The sequence below is a fragment of the Pelodiscus sinensis genome, chromosome 7 (assembly GCF_049634645.1).
Source record: "Pelodiscus sinensis isolate JC-2024 chromosome 7, ASM4963464v1, whole genome shotgun sequence".
Classification (NCBI taxonomy): domain Eukaryota; kingdom Metazoa; phylum Chordata; order Testudines; family Trionychidae; genus Pelodiscus; species Pelodiscus sinensis.
In genome coordinates, this window is record NC_134717.1 from 3,046,039 (window position 1) to 3,069,914 (window position 23,876).

The 23,876-nt window shown below is 44.2% G+C and overlaps 1 protein-coding gene across 1 annotated transcript in view; it reads right to left on the minus strand.

The window, feature by feature from the left end:
* XRCC5 (X-ray repair cross complementing 5) overlaps positions 1-23,876 on the minus strand; it is a 91,815-nt gene that overhangs the window by 41,037 nt on the left and 26,902 nt on the right. Inside the window, exons 10-14 of the mRNA XM_075933031.1 lie at positions 17,442-17,504; positions 16,256-16,393; positions 13,334-13,424; positions 11,986-12,119; positions 4,081-4,277 (exon numbers count right to left, since the gene is read on the minus strand). Of these exons, the coding sequence (XP_075789146.1) occupies positions 4,081-4,277; positions 11,986-12,119; positions 13,334-13,424; positions 16,256-16,393; positions 17,442-17,504 (623 nt within the window). The remainder of the gene's footprint in view (positions 1-4,080; positions 4,278-11,985; positions 12,120-13,333; positions 13,425-16,255; positions 16,394-17,441; positions 17,505-23,876) is intronic.

Genomic DNA, 23,876 nt, shown 5'->3' on the forward strand with positions numbered 1-23,876 from the left:
CAGAGTAGAGCGGCAGAATGACTTCACGAGTTTTGCTTACAACACACCTGTTGATACAACCTAGAATCATATTTGCTTTTTTTGCAACAGCATCACACTGTTGACTCATATTCAACTTGTGGTCCACTATGACCCCTAGATCCCTTTCCGCCATGCTCCTTCCTAGACAGTCGCTTCCCATCTTGTGTGTATGGAACTGATTGTTCCTTCCTAAGTGGAGCACTTTGCATTTCTCTTTATTAAACCTCATCCTGTTTACCTCTGATCATTTCTCTAACTTGCTAAGGTCATTTTGAATTATGTCCCTATCCTCCATAGAAGTTGCAGCCCCACCCAGTTTGGTATCATCTGCAAACTTAATAAGCGTACTCTCTATCCCAATATCTACATCATTGATGAAGATATTGAACAGTACGAGGCTATTGAAATAGGACAATCAATTTAAGGTAAGAATGACAGAGCTACTGAAAGATTACAAATATTGAAAATTAGACAGTAATTACTGTTAACAGTTGTTCAAAGAAATGGAATGAAATAAAAGTGTTATTCTGAAAAGCCTTGACACTGTAGCAAAGAAAATCAGACGTATGAAAAGGTAAAAATAAAACAAAGACACTGGTCCACATATTGCTTTGCATTCTTTGCAACTGGAAACTGGTTTTAAAAATCACATGAATATTAAAAGTAATGCTCTAATTTTATAAAGAAACTTTCTAAACCTCCTCTTTACCACCATCCACAGTGATCCTACCCACATCATAGATCACGCCCACACTGTTGAGATGAAAACCTTCTCCACTGTCATCTGACATAGCCTTGCTTCTCATTCCAGCTCACTGAATCTTCATCCATCAGGAGAAAGGATTTCCTTGTGGTTAAGCCACAGGGCAGAAATGCAGTATATCTTGCTTCATCCCATCCTCTGTCAGAGACCTATATCAAGCAACACTGGGGAAAACTCCTTAATCATTCTGTGCCTCTATATACTCATCTGTAAAATGGAGACAGTAATACTTATCTAACACAGCACAGGTTGTGGACTGTTAATTAATGTACTAAAGAGTCTTGGGACGTTGAATGAAAGGCACTATAGCATGCAATGTTCTCTTAAAATCTCCTCTAAGAAAACATGCTTTCATACTTGTGAGTGCTTCACTGTTTCTTTGCACCTCTGCAATTATTTTTAATGATGTTAAGCATTTGGGGATATTACATATATGATAAATACCATGAAAAAATATAGTTTGATTTTAATACTCAGCTCGTGTGACCTAGTGTAGTTCAACTGAAGTCAATGGAGCCATTCCAGTTCACGTCGACATTTATAAAACAGCTTTTCCCAAACTCAATTGGGAGGGGGGGCTCCTACCTCTTCACTGCAAAACCACAGAAGAAAAAGGAAAAATTCTGTTTTACTGAACTTCGTACCATTTAGAGCTCCACAATAGTGTAACCTGTTTAATGAATACTGAATATTAAAATCTATATTAACGTCGCTTGCCTCTAGTCTGTACCACCTTATTATGTGATCACATCCGATCTCAAAACCTAAGCAGAGGTGAATCAGGTGAACACTTGGATGGGAAACGTCAAATAAAAAATGAAGAAGCTGCATGAGTGGTGCTGGTGATTCATAACAATAACGTCACATCTGTAGATGCCAAAGAGTCACACAAAGTTGCATTAACTGTCATTATCCCTGTTGTACAGGTGGAGACACTAAAAAGCAAAGAGGTAAAATAACTCGGCCAAGATCACACAGAGTCAGTGGTACAAACGGGAACAGAGCCCAAGCTCCTAACTGCAAGTCCAGCATTCAGTCCACCGGACTACGCTGCCAATATTAGGACTTTTCCATCACGGAACCAATGTCCTGATTGTACTGATGATTCGCATGGCATCAAATGCCTTATTTTAAAAGACAGTGATAAACAATAAGATATAATCTCACATCACCACCCAAAGTACTGGACAGATTGGACCTCCCAAGTCCGGCACCCTCAAGGTCTAACCAGTCCTGAACGAGAGTTTGCCGGACAAGGGGAGGTCAATTCCACTCCTCTATTGATGCACTCTGGGCTCTCCTGGGGGTCCATCAGCAGACCCAGCAAGGTTCCACTTTTGGCTGTAGGGCTCCCCTGCCTTCCCACTGCCAGGCTCCCAGCTCTGCAGTCAACCCCAGAGCTGCCGCTGCCTGGTGCCAGCCTGGGCCGTTAGGCTTCCAGCTCCACTCCCTGTGGGTGCTACAGACTCTTAGGCTACATCTACACTGGCCCCTTTTTCGAAAGGGGCATGCTAATTTTAAACTTCGGAATAGGGAAATCCGCGGGGGATTTAAATATCCCCCGCGGGATTTAAGTAAAGATGTCCGCCGCTTTTTTCCGGCTTGGGGAAAAGCCGGAAAAAAGCGTCTAGACTGGCCCGATCCTCCGGAATAAAGCCCTATTCCGGAAGATCTCTTATTCCTACTTCTAAGTAGGAATAAGAGATCTTCCGGAATAGGGCTTTATTCCGGAGGATCGAGCCAGTCTAGACGCTTTTTTCCCGGCTTTTCCCCAAGCCGGAAAAAAGCGGCGGACATCTTTTTCTGTAGCCCTTTTCCTACATTGTTCAGTTGAGCCTCTTCTGCCTGGCTATTACAGGAAGACCATGCTAAGATTTCTCCTGTCCCTGGTTTCTAATCCAGGACCACCTTTGACCGGGTCCTCTGCTTTTTCCTGCCTCCTTCTAAGGCAGTGTTTCTTAAAATGGGCTGTGGGCGCACTTTAGGAAAGCCACTAGTGGGCTCACACTATTTTTGTGTAGGAATACTTCTAAGTAGGAATAAGAGATCTTCCGGAATAGGGCTTTATTCCGGAGGATCGAGCCAGTCTAGACGCTTTTTTCCCGGCTTTTCCCCAAGCCAGAAAAAAGCGGCGGACATCTTTACTTAAATCCCGCGGGGGATATTTAAATCCCCCGCGGATTTCCCTATTCCGAAGTTTAAAATTAGCATGCCCCTTTCGAAAAAGGGGCCAGTGTAGACGTAGCCTTTAGGTAAACAAAAATAGTGTGAGCCCACTAGTGGCTTTCCTAAAGTGCGCCCACAGCCCATTTTAAGAAACACTGCCTTAGAAGGAGGCAGGAAAAAGCAGAGGACCCGGTCAAAGGTGGTCCTGGATTAGAAACCAGGGACAGGAGAAATCTTAGCATGGTCTTCCTGTAATAGCCAGGCAGAAGAGGCTCAACTGAACAATGTAGGAAAAGGGCTACAGAAAATCCTTCACCAGAGGATGAAAGACTCTCTGAGCTAACCAGAGAAATGACAGAGTGCTGACCCCAGAAGGGCTGTGAGATCTTGCCCCAAGGGGTTAGAAAAGGAACACCGGTACACATACAAGTAAGCGAAACACATTCTAGTTAATAATAATAGCAGTGAACATTTCTATTCTAAAAATTAACAGAATAAAAGCATTTGAAGGAGCCCATAACAACTTGGCTTTTCAATAAAATGTATTATATAATAGACTATATCATGAAAATCAAGCTGCTTTTCTTTTGACCTGGCATTCTGATAGAAGTTGCTGGACAGTATAAACAGCATACTAAGATAGAAAACTTTTACAACCAGTTTAAAGCTCTGAAGCATTTCTCTATCTCTATGGCATAATGCATATTATCTTAAATGGGATGAAAATCTTTGTTATCCTCATTCAAACCATTTTATTACTCTCAAAGGACAACAAATACACACATACGCAAACAATGTACATTGCACTGCTAACAATTTCCCACAGATGTTCCCATGAAACTGTACATGTTGTCTCCACAGCCCCAGACCACAGAGTTCACAATTCCATGTACTATAGACATTTAAAAAATCAAAACCAAACCCCTAAATTTAAATATCGTACATTGCTGTGCACAAGGGACTCTGTCTTCCAACAGTTTGATGTCACAAGACATTCAATCCACAAGTGATTGCTCCCCTATACAAAAAATTTCAAGCCTGCTATATTCAACACCACCACCAAAAAAGCCTCATCTGAAATTTGTTGTTGTTTTTATTTTTTTAAATCCATCTAAACCTCTTCAACTTACTTGTTTTTGAAGACATCTTGAGCAGTCTTCTGCTCTTTCTTCTTTCCAGCATCTTTCAGGGGGAAAAGTGCCTTTATTTTTTCAATTGGGGCCTGGCTGGTTTCTCTCACTTCTTGAGGTGCCTCCAACATCTCTAAAAGGTGCTGTTCGATGGGGGGCAGTGGCTTGTCAGGATGAAAAGCCTTATGCTGCAGGCACTGTCAGGAGGAGAGTTTTCAGACTGTATTTTACAATTCACCTGTATTTGGCAAAACACTCTTTGTTTTATACAATCCAGAGGTGAAAAATAGTCTGGCTCAAGAATAGCTGAAAACAGTCATGTGATGAGACAACTTCTGGAGGACCTTTTCGAGGTCAATAAGAGCAACCAAACAGCTCACGCAAACAAACACGTGTGCAATAAATTCTGCGAAAACTATGACTTTACCCCCCGGGAACTAAAGAGTTGCTTTATCCCTCCAGCTGCCTAACTTCAATTTACCTTTAAAAAGGAAATGGCTATTTAAATTCATGATCATGTGAGCGAGATTTCCAGATATTTCTGATGGAGATGTTATGCATACACGTAATAATATATGTACACTGACTTCCTGCTTTAGTAAACATCAAGCATTCTTGTCCCTCAAAGATAACATTTCCTCTCAAATCTGGATTTTCACAATAGAAATCATTATCTACCTATGACCAAATGGAGGAGAGAGCGAGAAGAATTAAAAGGCATGTGTAAAAGAGAATAGATTTTTTTTTTTCAGATTAGATTTGAAAAGAGCAAAAGAATGGCTGAGGCTGGCAGATGCAAATGAAGGTTCGAACAGATGGCAGGAGCTACAGAGGAGAAGGTTCTATCTCAATAGCGGTAAGACAGCAGGCAAAGAGGAGGCCAATGCTAGATAAATGGGGAGACCCAGGTCAATGTAATAGGCTGAAGAATTTCCATGGAGAGTTTTAAAAACAAAGCAGGTGCTTTTGAACTTATATGAAACTAGAAAATTTACTCAGCGTTGCTCGGGTCCTTACATGAAATACATTTTGTTTTTCTTCATTTAAATTATTGCTCTGGGGTGGAGATGGGGATAAGGGAGTCAGGATGCAGGCTGCCCTGGGGAGAGAGGACAACCCCGGCCCTTTCTCATGGCAGTAGCTTGGGGCCACATGAGAAGTGCCTGTCCATAGCTGCTGCAGTGAGCACAGCTGGAGGAAGGGTGCATGTTCCCCAGCTGCAGGACACAGACACACACAGACAGACAAACATAAACTCTCTGAAATATATAGCAGATAACTGTTCTAATCCCCATCTCTAGCCCCTTGCGGTCATTATACAGCATAACAGTCCCTGCTAGAGGATCCCTCCCTTTCCGTTTTATGAGAAACAGTCACATTCCAGACACACCCCATTGTCTTGGCACACGCACACCCTGACCTGTCGCTAAGTTCTGATAAGAGGAAGCTGCATATCAAATTTGGTGGTCCTAGCTCTTACCATTTAGGAGCAGTTCTTGAACAAACAGACTCACAGATGGACAGACAAAGACACACAAACTCTTACAAATATATAGTGGATGGGGGGGCAGTGCAGATGTATGTTTTCTATCGGAGGAATGTTTGCTACTGAAATGCATTGTATAATATATATACACTACGGATAAATGTCTGAATAAATATTCAAAATGCTAAGCAAACAGAGTTATGTTCCCTTGTTGAATGTCAGACATGACCTCAATTTAAGAAACAAACAAAAAAAACCCTCCTCGTTTATGCTGAATAAGTGCCAAGAACACCAATCCCTATCATAAGTTACACAACAATACAAATGCTCTTTCATGCTGCCATTAAGATTCCAATCCACATTAGCACACACTTTCAAAAGGAGGCAGTCGCACAAAGCAACAGATTGAAAAACACTTGTAATGATTTAAGGCGTCATTATTTTGAAGAAGAATAAAGATGTTGCTAGAAGCTGTGGCAGTGGCTTGTCTAAATGCAAAAACAATATTGAAACAACGTTAGGGGACTGAACTGAACTCACAAAAGCCAGAAACTGTGAATCTGATTTGAATATGTATTGCAGGCTACTGTATCCCAAGGTCCTCTGTGAGTCAGCGGCAGTAACAATGTGAACTGAGAAGTCCACTTATTTACACCCACCTACTTTTGTGAGTGTGACAAGACTTTTGATGTTATTTTAACCTTAGAATAAGGGTATGTCTACACTTGCACCCTAGTTCGAACTAGGGATGCAAATACAGGCATTCGAAATAGTCAATGAAGTGGGGATTTAAATATCCTGCGCTTCATTAGCATGAAGCATGGAATATTCATTAGCACGAAGCGGGGATTTAAATATCCTGCGCTTCACTAGCATGATCTCGCCGGCACGTTACTCCGAATGCCAGCTGTTTCAAAAGTGAAAGTGCGTGCCGGGACACATTAGTTCAAACCAAACCCCTTGGTTCGAACTATTGTTACTAATGAGGAATAACATTAGTTCGAACCAAGGGGTTTGGTTCGAACTAACACGTCACGGCGCGCAGTTTCACTTTCAAAACAGCTGGCATTTGGAGTAACACACCGGCGAGATCAGGCTAATGAAGCACGGGATATTTAAATCCCCGCTTCGTTGACTATTTCGAATGCCTGCGTTTGCATCCCTAGTTCAAACTAGGGTGCAAGTGTAGACATACCCTAAGAGGATAAGAAACTACTGTTCCACAAGAACGAGGGTTTCTGGCTGCCATGTCAGGGAACAGATCAGCTAGGTGGCAGGCATCTTGGAAAAACCTACGCTAAGGCTTCTGAATCTTTTGGCTAAGATCATTTATATTATCCTGAAGGATCTATCTCAGTCTCTCTCTCCCACTGCTTCCCCCTTTCCTGGTCTCCTCTTCCACTTCTCTTGGCAACCGTGCAGTCTTGTGATGATACCCTTGCTTCCAGGCTCACTGTCCCACTTGTGTAAACTTTCTGCAACTTATGCTGTTCTGTTAAACCCCTGGGCTACGTCTACACTGGCCCCTTTTCCGGAAGGGGCATGTAAATTTCAGCAGTCGTCGTAGGGAAATCCGCGGGGGATTTAAATATCCCCCGCGGCATTTAAATAAAAATGTCCGCCGCTTTTTTCCGGCTTTTAAAAAAGCCGGAAAAGAGCGTCTAGACTGGCCCCGATCCTCCGGAAAAAGTGCCCTTTTCCGGAGGCTCTTATTCCTACTTCAAAGTAACCAGAGGGAGTAGGAATAAGAGCCTCCGGAAAAGGGAACTTTTTCCGGAGGATCGGGGCCAGTCTAGACGCTCTTTTCCGGCTTTTTTAAAAGCCGGAAAAAAGCGGCGGACATTTTTATTTAAATGCCGCGGGGGATATTTAAATCCCCGCGGATTTCCCTACGACGACTGCTGAAATTTACATGCCCCTTCCGGAAAAGGGGCCAGTGTAGACGTAGCCCTGATGAGCCTTTCATTCCTAGCCTGAAGGAATGATCAGGATTTGGTCGGCAATTCACAGTGAGAGGGCAGCCTATGGAACTCAGATTCCATAGTGATGCATATGGAACCAAGGTCTCCTAAATAGGTAAGAAAGACAGGGCCAGTTTGGAATGACTTCAGAGAAGAGGCTTGACTTGCTATCCCTAGCAGCAGTGAGACGCCCTCAACAAAATGCTTAGGAACCAGTTAGCCCCCGAGGTGTTAGGACACTGGGTAACCTCCAAGTGTCAAGGAGTTCAGGTGAGATCTGGTTTTGTCACCTGTTTAGTAAAAGCATTTGAATGATTCATTCCAGCCTCATTTCCAATTGGAGCACTCTACAGTCGCTGTTTCAACCCTCTCTTGGCTCCCCTTCTGCCCCTGGTCCTCTACATCAAATCAAAAGCCATCTTCACATGGAGCTTTTTGGAAAAATCTCCCACCATGTCTGCACAGCCTAAAAGCTTCCATGCAGAAGCACCTACAGGCTTAGTGCTTACATCCGGGTGAATTAAATGTACAGTAGACTTCCGATAATCCGGCACCTTTTGGACCTAGGTGGTGCCGGATTATCAGATTTCCGGAGAATCAGGAGGTCCGGTACAGCTGCATGGCTTAACAGCTGGCCAGGACACAATCTCCCTCTCTCTCCCCTCCCCTTTCCTCTTCGCAGCTCCTCCTTGCTGTAACCTGATCCTCCTTCCCCTCCCATCCCTCTCCCCTTTGCTGAAGCAAAATGCTCTTCTCCCTAACAGGATCCCACTCCCTCCCCCCTTCCCTCAACCTTATGCTCCCTTTGGTTACAGCCAGCCCCTGTGCTGAGTGGCAGGCTTTTTAATCAGCTGGTCAGGAGTGCTTGGCATTTTGATGCCAGAGTATCAGAAGTGCCGAACAGTTGGATGCCGGACTATCAGAGTTTTACTGTAACATAGAAACAGGGCCAATGTCCTGTGGGATATTAGACTTGGAACATGCAACAGAAACCCTTAAACTATGCAGCACCTTCTCATCCAAGCTTTTCCTCTCATTAATTTCCCTTTCACCCTGTTCCAATCTGTCCAGTATAAATTATTGCTTCTCTATTTTCATATTAAATGTATCTTATTGTGCACAGTCCCCTTTTTAGTTTGGAAAAAAGAAGATTAAGGGGGGACATGATAGCGGTTTTCAAATATCTAAAAGGGTGTCACAAGGAGGAAGGCGAAAATTTGTTCCTCTTGGTTTCTGAGGACAGGACAAGGAGTAATGGGCTTAAAGTGCAGCAGGGGAGGTTTAGATTGGACATTAGGAAAAAATTCCTAACTGTCAGGGTGGTCAAATATTGGAATAAATTGCCAAGGGAGGTGGTGGAATCTCCCTCTCTGGAGATATTTAAGAACAGGTTAGATAGACATCTGTCAGGGATGGTGTAAGTGGAGCTTGGTCCTGCCTTGGGGGCGGGGGGCTGGACTCGATGACCTCTTGAGGTCCCTTCCAGTCCTATTATTCTATGATTCTATGATTCTATGAAATGTACAACGTGCTACAGATTTCTGAACTGAAAATAAATAACTGCATCACAGAAGATGTTGAAGAGAAGCCAGAGGATTTGATAGCTGGGTAGAGAAGTCGGTTTGCCACCCAGGAAGATACAGGAGTTGGTTTTCGCTTTTTGGTGCCCAGAAGGAAGTTGAGGCTTTTGGTATTAGGGAGGGAGGACTGCATTCCTCATCCTCTTCTCCAAAAAACTCTGACAGACATTTACCATCCCTTTTCACACACTCATATTTGCTATTGCTTCCAGAAATGAAGTCATACTTTATCTAGGTGCTTCTGCTTAAAAAAAACAACATTCACTGCTAGTCATTGTAAGTACCCTTAAGAGGAAACTCCACAGTAAGATGAATGGGACAGTTCATGCTCCCCATAGAGGCATGTTCTCAGGTTGTGTGCGGATTCATACAGAGATCACTGCACTGTTTATATTCACAGCTTCTTCTAGAAGTTTTCTTGGCAAACCCATAAGCACAATAGGTACAACTCTTTTTATATATAGATATAGATATCAATATAGATAATTTTTGGAATGCAGCTACGCATCAAATTGAAAAATAAGATACATTTAGTTGCCATTTACATAGCTGCATAGTCAACTTGGGATTCTACCTAGAAACTGGAGATATACCTAATCTCATAGAACTGGAAGGGACCTTGAGAAGTCAAGTCCAGTCCCCTGCCCTCGGGGCAGGACCAAGCACCATCCCTGATAGATTTGCCCCAGATCCCTAAATGGCCCCTTTAAGGATTGAACTCACAACTCTGGGTTTAGCAGGCCAATGTTCAAACCTCTGAGCTGTCCCTCCTGCACTATGGTAAAATAGTGCTATTCCAACCCAATGCCAGAAAAGAACGAGCAGACTGGCTTACTGTTTCCTAGATGTCTAAACTTCCAGGCGCTAGTACTCTGCAGAGTGGGCAGGTCCCAAAGCCCAGACTCTACCCTGTGTCTGAACATCCACATGGTAACGTAAAAGCCCTGCAGCCTGAGCCCGAGTCAGAAGGCACCAGCCAGTGCTGGGTTTTTCTCTTCTGTGGAATACCCAATGAGGTCCCAATCTGGCTTGGACCTGTGGCCACAAGCATAAACAATAAAATTAACGTCCTACCAACAGCAGCTCTCCTAGAGAGTCCTCTTTTCCCTCCATCTTCCTCTAAAAACAAAATGTTTACAGTAACATAATGACCCTTTAGCAGCCCTTTCAAATCAGTGTTTTGGAAGTCCATGGCACACTAAGGAAAGAGCTCTCCAACACATGACTGATCTCTGAAGCAAGTGTTTAAAACGTTATCTGTACAAAGCAGAGAGATTTCTATCACACAATTGTTGCATTTATAAATAAAACAATAGGTTTTTTTTCTTAACTTCCAGGCTTGAAAATATCCCCAGGTACTTGATTCATGCTGGGATCTTTCCATCTCAAATATCATCAAGTAACAAAGCTCCTGCCTGACAAATCTTGCAATCAGCTGCAATCAATGTAGTAGGCAGAATTGGAACAGAGTACTGGGTTGGGCAGGGGTAATTGAGGCTAAGATTTCAAGACTTGTGTCACTGAAGATAAAATTTGACCCGCAGAATCTTCTATTACTGGTGACAATGCAGTAAAAGGAAAGAACCTAAGAGCACTCTCAGAACCCAGGCACTTAGGAAAAAAACATTTTTTTTTTACTTGTAAAATGCACAAATTTCATCTGGAAATCATTGAAACACAATTATGATGGACTCCACAATGCCATTTTAGTCACTTTTCAGAAGAGAAACCCACATTCAACAAGATTCTATCAATAGCCCTGTGTATAACATGATTATGCAGCTGCATAAATTGGATCATAATTGCCCTTCTTTTTGAATCTATCGCATCTTTTTAAAAAACGAACCCTTAAATTCTGGGGCATAATTAAGTCTCTCGCCTTCATGGTTGCAAAGAAAACCCTCAGATGTGAAACAAATGTAAATCAAAACAGAGACAGCTTGAAACAATAGCTCTGAATCAAGTGTGAACTGCTCCATTTAGCTCTGAAACATGTTCACTCTGAAGCCCAATGAGGATATTTTAAGTGTCAACACTGTTAACTGTTTCACGCCTGATTGTTTTAGCAGAAACACCAAGCTAAAATGCTTATCTATCATTGCTGGATGCAGCAGCAGATGGATGTTCTCAACATTTGCTGGAGTAGAGAATGAGGAATTAAGGCCCTCCCTAGATATGAAGTCAAACTCTGTCCCTTCCTAAAAAGGGAAGGCAAGGGCCACCCCCTTTTCAACTGCCTCCTCCTTTCCAAAACACTACACAAGCCTGCCTTCCCGAGGGGAAAAGATCCTAACTACTCCTTACCAAGCTTGTCAGAACTTCCAATTTCCAAGCAATAAGTTCTATCTTGCAGCTATGGGTTGCCAGTATGAAATATATTTAGTATCAGACTGTTGGCTGTCCACTTTCAGTTTGCGGACAAATAAAATAAACAAACATCAAGGGACACTGCACTGATTATGTTGCCCTGGACCAGGCAAGTGGAAAGGCAGTGAAGGACTGGGTTTGGTGGGCAATGCTGCATAATATGGTTTATGGTGGCAAACAGAACTTGGGACATCGGTTCTGTCCCTAAAAAGAAGATACCGTTGTTTGTCAAGCGCGTGCTTTATTGTGAAGGGTCCAACCTATCCTGGGGGCCCTGTATTTCCTTAGATAAGGCTTTGCTTAGACTGTCTGTTCAAACCCTTAAGATGCAGGAAGATAGAAATATTCCATCTGAAACTAATATCAGTGGCAAAGCCACTCCGGACCTGGGGTCAATTTGTTTAAATTACACTTGCCACAATACAAGTCCTTTCACACACTGAGAAAGAGAGGGAGAAGGAGGGGTATGTAGAAGCAGGAAAAGTTTTAACCTGAAGGTTTACTCTCTCACCTGGTACAACCTCTGAAACTGAGGGTTTGGGATTTTGCTGGTTTTAAATAAGTCTTCAGTTGTCTCCCCATCTTCATCTTCATAAACCAAACTCATAGAGTCAATCAAAGAGTCAACTGCAGATAACTGATCCACTAAACCAGCAAATATAAATATACACAAAAAAGATTAAATACACTTGCCAGACGGAACTGCTTGCAAATAATTCACCCACAAAGACTCACTTCAGAATGTGAGATTTTAACAAAGGCATTAAATGCCCCCAAATGCAATGTGTTTTATACTCCCTGAGGCTATAGACAGGCTGATAATGAAGGTGGATAATGAACACAGTAATGAAAATCCTGCATTGTTTAAGGACAACAATGTAGAGTTATCGAGCCTTTCAGTTTTGTGAAGATCTCAATTATTGCTGCCTTTCTGCTTCCATTTTTCTTCTTTTCCAAGATGTTTTTATTTGTAACAGAAGGTTTATAGGCCACTTGGAAAACGAGGCGAACAGTTGGCTTGGAGAACTAAATGGAGTAATGCAACTTTTAAAAGTTACACATGTAAATTAACTCAGTTCACAATAGTCAATTATTGCCTCGGTAAGATGGGTTGTTAAATTTCGGCTTTCAAACTGCCTGCTATGGGCAGAAAATCGAAGCAAATCAGGAACTGCACAGCTTCCTTCATGTCCTGACTGTCAGATTCTTGCTCCTTTTCAGAGTGAGCCTTACAACAAATTAGAACATATGGAACACAGCCTGGATTACATATTACGCCATTAACCCTTTCTACTCCAGACTCTTGGGACAGTGAGCCAAACACTGTGCGGTTTCACCCTGGCCTCCTGTTTGAACCCCAGCACTTGTGTGTGCCTGCTTCTTCAGCACTGAGGCCTGCACGCAGATTTAAAAACTGGCTTTGCACTTGTAAACTGCTTCACAATATGCATGTGAAGGTGGCTGTTAGACAGCGTTATCTGAAGGAGCTGTTCGTTCTGAGTCCAGTTCCTAATTTACAGAGGTTTACAACATGAATCCCATCACAAAGAAACCCTTCATGGACAGTCTCAGGAGAAGCCAAAGACTGACTGGATCATGAAGGGTTACCCAGTTCCCAGCCCGCCCCCCAAATGATAAAGCCTCAGATGATTGCTTGTAATCATTTAACCCAAGACAGACTTTAGCCTGCAGTAGTGTTGAAAGTCTGTGTGCAATCTTCAGTCTCCAACTAATCAAAGTTCTGACATGAGCTGAACATGTTTCCATGGGAAAGTCAAATATTCCATGTATTTTAGAGTGATTTAAAGGTATGGTATTAGACTGCAGCCAATCAGTGAGACAACAAGAGAGTAACTCACCTGTAGGAGTGTACTTTTTGTTGTTTTTCAAAGAGGAAAACATGTATTGTCGCAAGTCTTCCATGTAAGGTAGCTGCACATATATCAGACACTAGAAAGGGGGAAAGCAAAAGAGAAGCAAGTGAACTTGAAATAAAAATTTAAACTTAGTTCCAGAAGAAAGGCAGCAGGAATATAAAAAAAATCAGTCATCAAGAATCTGTACAATCTGAAATAATCTGGTTTACTAAAAACGGTTGTACAATACAAATGTGAAGTACAATATTTAACGTAATTATTATTTAAAAAAATATCAGGATGATTTTAAAAATTGTGTCAGTAATGCTCTAGCCATGTATTAAACCTATTGGATCACCAGGTCCATCATTCTGCTAGTTTAGGATTGTTGCCTAGAGAGGACTGTCCAAACTAGCTTTAAATATCCCCTGCAATAGAGCTTTTATCACTACTGAGACTGTTCTACAGCCTACTGCATCTTACCATCAGCAAGTTGTTTTGACATTCCCAGACTATTTTTTTTCTTAGCTCATACACCTCCTCCAACTCGTAGCACCTTAAATAATTCTTTTCCATCCTTAATGTTTATACCCTTCAAAAATATGAAGACTTGTGTCCACCCCCACCTTAGTCATTGCACAGCCAACCTTTACTTGCTTAACTCTCTGAATAGTCTCTCCCAAGTAAGATCACTAGAAATGTATGCAGTAGAAATTCTGCAATACTTTATAGCTTTTAGGGTTCTCAGCATGGAATTGTTTGTATTTCAATGTGTGTGTGGGGAATGGAAAGTATTCATTTTAAAAAAAAAAAAAAAAAGATCCTTCTAGCCCTTTTCAAAGAAACCTTCTCAAATCCAATGTGAAACAATCTGGTTCTATCTTCCAGAGACTACAGAATAATTCAAACAATATTTCTGAGAGGTGTGGAAAAAAAAAACACAGAATCATAGACATCTAGGGATGCAAGGAATCTTGAGAAGTCACGAAGTCTAGTTCCCATTCAACTTAACTAGATGTCAAACCAAAAACTTAATGACAACAAAATTAAATGTCAGCTATTTAACTGTGGACAAAACGTCCCACTCATATTCAATGCAGCAAAATATGCTTGAAAAGCCTTTTGATAGCTATTGGACCCAAAATTCTGTACTAACACACATCTTGTGGGGTTGTATAGAGTACAAGTTAGGGACCAATCTGACTGCAAGTCTGCAACTTGTAAAGTTGCAAATACAGGCAGTCCCCGAGTTACGCGGATTCGACTTATGTCGGATCCGCAGTTACGAACGGGGTTTTTCTCGCCCCGGAGGACGGGAGCGGCGGGACACCCAGATGCACTGCGGTCCCGCCGCCCGTGTCCTCCGGGTAGAGAAAAGCTGCTCCGCGTCTCCCTGGTCTGCTGGGGGGGAAGCCCCCCCAGCAGACCAGGGAGACGCGGAGCAAAGACGCGGAGCAAAGATGCAGAGCAAAGACGCGGAGCACGCGGGCAGTGGGACAGCCGCGGCGCATCTGGGCTGTCCCGCTGCCCCCGTGCTCTGTGGCTTTGCTCCCGGTCTCCCTGGTCTGCTGGAGACCAGCAGACCAGGGAGACGCAGAGCAAAGCTGCGGAGGACCCGGGCGGCGGGACCGCGGTGCGTCTCGATCCGCCGCCCGCGTCTCCCTGGTCTGCTGGGGGGGGAGGGGCGCAGCTAGTGCGCTCCCCCTCCCCCCCCAGCAGACCAGGCTTTTCTCCGGACGCCTGTGGTAGAGCAGCTGGGGCAGAGCAGCTTGGGTGCTGCTGGGTTGGTCCAGTAGCGCTGAGGAGCGGCGCTACTGGACTAACCCAGCAACACCCCAGCTGCTCTGCCCCAGGCATCCCCAAGTCAGCCGCTGCTGAAACTGACCAGCGCTGACTACAGGAAGCCGGAGGCAGAGTTGCTCTGCCCCGGGCTTCCTGGGATCAGCCGCTGATCAGTTTCAGCAGCAGCTGACTTGGGGACACCTGGGGTTCTTAAGTTGAATCTGTATGTAAGAACTGGCGTCCAGATTCAGCCTGTTGAAACTGATCAGCGGCTGATTGCAGGAAGCCGGGGCAGAGCAACTCTGCCTCGGGCTTCCTGTAGTCAGCCGCTGGTCAGTTTCAGCAGCGGCTGAATCTGGACGCCAGTTCTGACTTACATACAGATTCAACTTAAGAACAAACCTACAGTCCCTATCTTGTACGTAACCCGGGGACTGCCTGTAACAAATTTTTTTACCCCTTCCTTCTTGGCTGCTTTGCTATGACCAAAATCCAACATTTGACAGAAGATCGAGATCATGGGTTTTTAAACAGGCCCTGCGAACAAGTGACAAAGGATTCCAGGCCACCTCCCTTTCTTTAATGTGACGATGGCATTGAGGTCCTGAAACTATTATAACAATTCCTGGTATGAAACAGGTTGAGAATCAGTGGTATAAAGATACACATTTACATAGACCATATAGATTTGCAAAGTTCTCTGTAAAAAAAAAAAAACCCTCCTGAACACTGCACATCTCCCCCCAATTTCCCAGGTTCTGAGGAGGCGGGGGTGGGGGGAGAAATCTGCAAAACTTAGCAACATTTCTAGCAGATTTCTACTGGTTCTGGTTACAATTAATTCTTCCAGCATCTTAGTGATTTTTAACCGGTTTCTCAGAATTCCCAATTTCGTAGTATTTGGTTGATATTTAGAAGCTCAGAAATGACTGAAATAATCCAGATATGGTGTCATCACAGATTTGTGATTATCTCCTTACTCTAACTTGATGTCGTTGTATACAAACCAAAACACACACTTTGCTCTTCATACTGCAAACACATGCCATTTGCTTTGTTGTGAAGTTTCATTCATTAATGTTTGTAAACAAATGGATTTAGAGACTTTCTAAAGATAGATGTCACGAAAGGTCAAAATCTTACCTCATAGGCATCCTTGATATATGGAAAGGCTACGCCAACCTGAGGATTAGATCTTCTGTCGTAAGCGTAACGCACTATGGCCACCACATCCAACTCATCCAAAGCATGAATCAGGGCAGAAAGAGCAACTGCTGCAGCCTGCCAAGAAAGAGCTGCAAGTTCATTCAACTCTTCATCACAAGCTATTCAGACCAATTTTCACACTGAATCCAGAAGCACTAGCGAAGACGTCACACTTTGCATCTCCAATTTTAGTCAATAGCTTTACTTAAACATCACCTTTTACCTCCAAAAGCAACAGGTGCAGTTCAAATCAGGTCATGACTGTGGATATATTAAAAAATTGGGACTATCTTTAGAGGTCCTGTACACGTCACCTTTTCAAAACAAAAATGGGAAGCGCTCAAAGTGAAATTGCTAGATAAAAAAGAAGGAAGACATGATAGTTTCAGAGCTTTGGTTCTGAACGTTGAGAGAAGACTCAGATTTTATTTTCAACATGAGAGAGACTGGGTGCAGGGACATTACATAGTCACCAGGAAACAAAAGGTTCACACTTAGTTCAGGTTCCCTGTCCTCTTGCACAGATGTTAGAGGGAAGACTATAAAATGGCTGCTAGGAAGGCAGTGGGTTCCAGACCCAGAATCACAAGGCTTGCTGGAATTGTGGCTCCTTTTCTGGTTACAGTCATTTATTTTCCTTTTTACTGATTATTTTAGCCCTTGAGGGAAAAGAAAAACTTTACTGACTGCCTCTGTATTTTTTTTTCTGTTGAGTTTTACATCAGCTTGCAACACTGATGTTTCAAATTTTTTTTTTAAAACAAGCCACACTTTGCATTCCAGGAGACAATCTGAGATACTACCATCCAGATAAAAATCGAGCCACTCTTTACAAACATTGCAAATATGACCTACCTCCTGCAGTCTTCCTAGGTATAAATAAACTATAGCGAAACTTACAAATTTCTCACTCCTGATTGGACACATGATATTCATTTTGGACTCAATCTTGCTCCCATTGAACCTCGATGAGAGCTGGCACTAGACCTTTGCACATTGCACAGTGAAGAATGTATTTGTTTTATTAACACCAAAGGACCCGTATGCCATCATAACCACGACATTTATCCCCATTAACTCTTCATGGTAAGCCCCCACGCAACTGAAAATTCATTTATCTCACCTCATCATCTTTCGCTGCAAAGACTTTCAGAACCTGGCTGCCCATGTAGTGATGCCTCTGGATCTATAAATTAAAGTTTCTAAAACGATTAGTTTTGATCTAAAACAAAAATAATTTTTATCTGTACCAATTAATTAATTCTACACTAGATGAAACAAACATAATACCCACATATAAAACCAAAGCATTTAATTACTATGTGTGGTAGATATGAAACCTATACATTGCTCTGTTTCCATTTACCATGAACTCTGGAATTCTACTCATATTTTGCAGTATTCATCATAAAGAACCACCATCCTATCAAGGGTCATTTGGACAGTGCTGTGCTAGTCTTATTAGTCTGTATGAAGAGTGGCAGTAGTTGCCAAAGGGAAAATTACACTTCCCTGCGACAGATAGGATTCAGCATTTATACGTTGCTTTTACAACATGGCAAAACTTTTGGATCTGAAATCAGACTGAACTAACAAATCCCAAGATATGTGGCAAGATTGCTAGGTATGAATGGGCAATATAGAATTGAAATATTGGATTCGAGGGAACAAGTATCTTGGGGTGAGGAGTTCTTCGTGGCATTTAATATTATTTAGAAAGCTACACACAAGGCTTAAGCACACCTGGTACTGGTTCTCTCCTTTTTATAAAAAAAATTTAAATGTGTGCCTAAGGCAGTTCCTGGATGTAGGCTTGGTGGCAGATATCCAGCACTGTAACCTGTCATAACTCCATTTAAATCAAATAACAATTTATGCCAGATGAGGATCTGACCTTCTGAAATCAGCACCATTCCTGAAGCTCTTGAACTCAACCTCTTATACCTATTATTCCTTCCTATTTGTCTTTAGGAGGTCAAATATTATGGTGTTGAGCATCATATTCATATTCATATTCATATTCATATATATATATATATATATATATATATATAATGTGGCTGCATTTACTTGTGTCTGCCAACTTAGAATCATAGAACTGGAAGGGACCTCAAGAGGTCATCGAGTCCAGCCCCCCGCCCTCAAGGCAGGACCAAGCTCCACCTACACCATCCCTGACAGATGTCTATCTAACCTGTTCTTAAATATCTCCAGAGAGGGAGATTCCACCACCTCCCTTGGCAATTTATTCCAATATTTGACCACCCTGACAGTTAGGAATTTTTTCCTAATGTCCAATCTAAACCTCCCCTGCTGCACTTTAAGCCCATTACTCCTTGTCCTGTCCTCAGAAACCAAGAGGAACAAATTTTCGCCTTCCTCCTTGTGACACCCTTTTAGATATTTGAAAACCGCTATCATGTCCCCCCTTAATCTTCTTTTTTCCAAACTAAACAAGCCCAGTTCATGAAGCCTGGCTTCATAGGTCATGTTCTCTAGACCTTTAATCATTCTTGTCGCTCTTCTCTGTACCCTTTCCAATTTCTCCACATCTTTCTTGAAATGTGGCGCCCAGAACTGGACACAGTACTCCAGCTGAGGCCTAACTAGTGCAGAGTAGAGCGGCAGAATGACTTCACGAGTTTTGCTTACAACACACCTGTTGATACAACCTAGAATCATATTTGCTTTTTTGGCAACAGCATCACACTGTTGACTCATATTCAACTTGTGGTCCACTATGACCCCTAGATCCCTTTCTGCCATGCTCCTTCCTAGACAGTCGCTTCCCATCTTGTATGTATGGAACTGATTGTTCCTTCCTAAGTGGAGCACTTTGCATTTCTCTTTATTAAACCTCATCCTGTTTACCTCTGACCATTTCTCTAACTTGCTAAGGTCATTTTGAATTATGTCCCTATCCTCCAAAGAAGTCGCAACCCCACCCAGTTTGGTATCATCCGCAAACTTAATAAGCGTACTCTCTATCCCAATATCTACATCATTGATGAAGATATTGAACAGTACGGGTCCCAAAACAGACCCTTGAGGAACTCCACTTGTTATCCCTTTCCAGCAGGATTTAGAACCGTTAACAACAACTCTCTGACTACGGTTATCCAGCCAATTATGCACCCACCTTATCGTGGCCCTATCTAAGTTATATTTGCCTAGTTTATCAATAAGAATATCATGCGAGACCGTATCAAATGCCTTACTAAAGTCTAGGTATATGACATCCACCGCTTCTCCCTTATCCACAAGGCTCGTTATCTTATCAAAGAAAGCTATCAGATTAGTTTGGCATGACTTGTTCTTCACAAACCCATGCTGGCTATTCCCTATCACTTTATTACCTTCCAAGTGTTTGCATAGGATTTCCTTAATTACCTGCTCCATTATCTTCCCTGGGACAGACGTTAAACTGACCGGTCTGTAGTTTCCTGGGTTGTTCTTGTTCCCCTTTTTATAGATGGGCACAATATTTGCCCTTTTCCAGTCTTCTGGAATCTCCCCTGTCTGCCATGATTTTTCAAAGATCATAGCTAAAGGCTCAGATACCTCCTCTATCAGCTCCTTGAGTATCCTGGGATGCATTTCATCAGGACCTGGTGACTTGCTGACATCTAACTTTCCTAAGTGACTTTTAACTTGTTCTTTGTGAATCCTATCTTCTAAACCTACCCTCTCTCTGCTTGTATTCACTACGTTAGGCACACCTCCAGACTTCTCGGTGAAGACCGAAACAAAGAAGTCATTGAGCATCTCCGCCATTTCCAAGTTTCCTGTTACTGCTTCTCCCTCCTCACTAAGCAGTGGGCCTACCCTGTCCTTGGTCTTCCTCTTGCTTTTAATGTATTTATAAAAAGTCTTCTTGTTTCCCTTTATGCCTGTAGCTAGTTTCCCTTACGTCTCCTTTGTGTATTTTGAAGTCCTGTGTGATCTCTTGATTAACACTGTATTGCTTATACATTAAAAATCAAAGTTTAAAAATTAGAAATCACAGAATCATACAACACTAGAACTGGAAGTGACCTCGAGAGATCATGAAGCCCATTCCCGCTGCCTTATGATCGTCCTGCCTGAGAGATGCAAATGACTGAAAAAGCTGCTTCAGTACTTTGAGAAAATGATATGAAGTGGGTTTATTCCCTTTTTTATTCTGTATTTGGAACTGCTTGAATTTCTCTGGTTAATGCACTTTATGCAGAAGGAAACATACAGAGGTCAACCTGTGGAACTCCTTGCCAGAGGAGGCTGTGAAGGCTAGGACTATAATAGAGTTTAAAGAGAAGCTAGATAATTTCATGGAGGTTAGGGCCATAAAAGGCTATTAGCCAGGGGATAAAATGGTGGTCCTTGGCCTCTGTTTGTCAGAGGCTGGAGAGGGATGGCAGGAGACAAATCGCTTGATCATTGTCTTCGGTCCACCCTCTCTGGGGCACCTGGTGCTGGCCACTGTCAGTAGACAGGCTACTGGGCTAGATGGACCTTTGGTCTGACCCAGTACGGCCGTTCTTATGTTCTTATGTTATCTAGTAGGAGGGCAGAAGCAGACCAATTGTAAGTCTCTGAGTGAAGATAAAAGGGAGCAGACAAATAGGAGCAGTGTTATGGCCAGGGTCTATTATAGACCATCAAAGCACGAAGAGCTGGTAGATGAGAGATTTCTAGAAAAAGCAACAGAAATATCCAGAAAACGAGATGGAACTTTGGCTACTCAGAATCTTGAGTTGATCTCAGAACTGGATAAGCAACTAATGTAGCATGTGAAGAGCTAGCGCAGTGTGTTCTCACCGGTCTGCCTTGCTTAGCAGAAAAGCTGCTGCCATAAGCAGCTACTTTTACTTTCTGAGAGCCTTAATAATCAGGCTTTATTATAGTACTCCAGTCTGGAGGTGATTAAGGGGTGTGCTGTTTATAACAAAAGTCCAAGAGACTCATGTGAAAGGAAAGGGCATAAACGTCTGTCTAATCAAATTTGTTTTGGGCCATTGCTGTTATACAAGAGTTCATCTTGTAAGATTGAAGCTATGCACCCAGGAACAATAGGGATGTTAGGGCGTAACCAGTTAACTGATAACCTGATGCTTCTTGGTTAATGGTGTCAGTTACACTCAGCGGCTCTCGGGAAGGCGCATTAAACCTCCTCTGTGGGAGCCAGGCAAGCAAGGGCCGCTCACTCCACTCCCGGGAAGGAGGCTTCAGCAGGGGCTGGAATCCCTGCTCCAGGGGATGCTTCACTGCGGGCTCAGCAGTATAATGCTTATTTAAGCTTTAAACTAGGGATGTGAACGAGTAGTCGAGTACACAGTTAACCAATAAGTCTAGGCTTATCGGTTAATCTTCTCGACTTCTCACATTCCCCTCACCCCCCACTGCCTCTGTATCAGAAGCAACAAAGGGTGGGGGAAGAAGAAGCCAGTGCCGGCTCCTTAAAAGCTGGTTTCCCCCAGCACTGGCTCTGTGGTACCACTTGCCCCCTGCTCCGCTGCTTCTCTCAGAGGCAGCAGCATGGGGAAGGGAGGTCAGGGGAGGCTGCTGAGAAGCAGCCTCCGCCCATGGCAGGCACAGGCTCACCACGGACAGAGCAGCTCTGCATCTCGTGGAGCAGCCTCTGTCCACAGCGAGCCTGGGCCCGCCATGGACAAAGGCTGCTTCATGGCAGCAGCCAGTCTCTGCGGGAAGCTGGAACCCCACGGACAGGGGCTGTTGCAGGACCAGCCTGTCGCTGGCCAGCTCGCTTCGCAGCAGCTTCCTGCCACAGCAGCCTCCGTCCGTGGGGTGCTTGGACCTCCCGTGGACAGCGGCTGCTGCCACCTCGTGTTCCTGCCTGTATCAGAGGCAGCAACACAAGGCAGCAGGCAGCCGGTCTGTGCGGGGAGCTAGTTTTTAAACTGGATCCCCTCATGGACTGGCTCCCGCATGGCACCCTACCCTGCTGCCTCTGATACAGAGGTAGCAGCGCAAAGTGGCAGAAGGCTCCTGGGGAGCGGGGCCAGAGCACACTGGCTGCTGGCCCTGCCCCGGGGACTACAGATTAGTCAAGTAACCGCTAAGAATTCATGCAGTAACTCAACTATTCAATTACCCGAAATCTAACATCCCTACTTTATACTGCTACACCCGCAACATGTAACCCTTGAGATTTTTTTCAATGGTTACATGTTTACATTTTTAACCGACCTTTAGCATCCCTTATGACTATCAGAGGGATGGTTACAGCCCCCGCCCACTGTCCAACCAGCATCATTCCTGCTTTCCTGGTAATGGCTAATGATCCTTCTGCTTTTCATCAGGGTCCCTGTAGTGAGGCAGCATGGCCTCCCTCTGACCCAGAAGGGGAAGGACTCCCTAAAATCCTTTGATGGGCGGGGCCAGAGTTACCAAGCCCCACCCCCAGGAAGCAGGAAGGCGATGCTGGGCGTATAAGAGTACAAGCTTAGAGTTTGTTTGGAGCCTAGCCACAGAGCAGTCCAGATACTCGGTCCAAGTTCCCCAGGAGGAATGCCCGACTACCCCATCCTAAAAGGGAGAACTGGCATGGGCCGCCAAGGCCGCTGCCACATCCAACAGACTGGGATAGGCTGCCTGGGCCACTGCCAGGCCCAGAAGACTAGGAAGGGCTGCCATGTTGGTGCCAGGCCCAGAAGAGTAGCCTGGACGGCCAGGGCCTCTCCTGGCCTGTGCCATCTGCACCGCTGCTTGACCCAGACCCCATAGACACTCTGCCAGCGCCATCATCCCCAGCAGACCCCAAGGAACAGAGGCTGAGCCAGGTAGCCCCCAGGGGGAACTGGGAAGCAGCCTAGAGCTAGCCAATCTAGGGCCAGCTGAGGAAATGGAGAGCAACTGGGCAGCATGTTACAGCTGGGATCCCTGCCAATCCAGGGGCAGCCTGCGCTACTACTGTTAGGTCCCTGGGCTGGGACACAGTGGAGCAGGTGGGCCTGCATCCCCCTCACCACCCATGACCTTGGGTGGCAGGTTCCCCCTTGTAGAGATAAGAACCCCTGCGCTTGTCGGCTCTCTGCCAGCAAGGAGACACGAACACTGCTCAGCCCAAACCCCTGCTTGTTTGTTGCCCCGCCCTGACCAAGGGCTTGGACGTTACTAACTGCTGCCAGGCCTGAGCCCTTAACTGTCTGTGGCCTGCCCTGAGCAATGGCCAGGCCTTAGACCTACCGCTCAGCTTGAAGAAGGCCCTAATCTTTACATTGTTTGCTGCCCCACCTGGGGAAAGGGCTGCGCCTGTGAACTGCAGCTCGGCCAGTACCTTGGACTGAGCCCTGGACCTTTGACAGCCTCGCTCTGAGCTAGGGCCCAGACACTAGGACAATTATTCAGCTGGGCTATAGACCTGTGCCCTGCCTTGCCCCGTGGCGGGCCAGCCCTGGAGCCAGGCCTATTAAAAGGTCAGGACACAGTGTAGTGAGGTAGCTTGGCCTCCTTCCAGTCCAAGACCAGGACTGCCCCCAATTTTGTCAAGGCACTGGAAATATCTGGGAGACTTGACAAGACAGAGAAGTAGATTTGGGAGCATTCAGCATACTGCTAG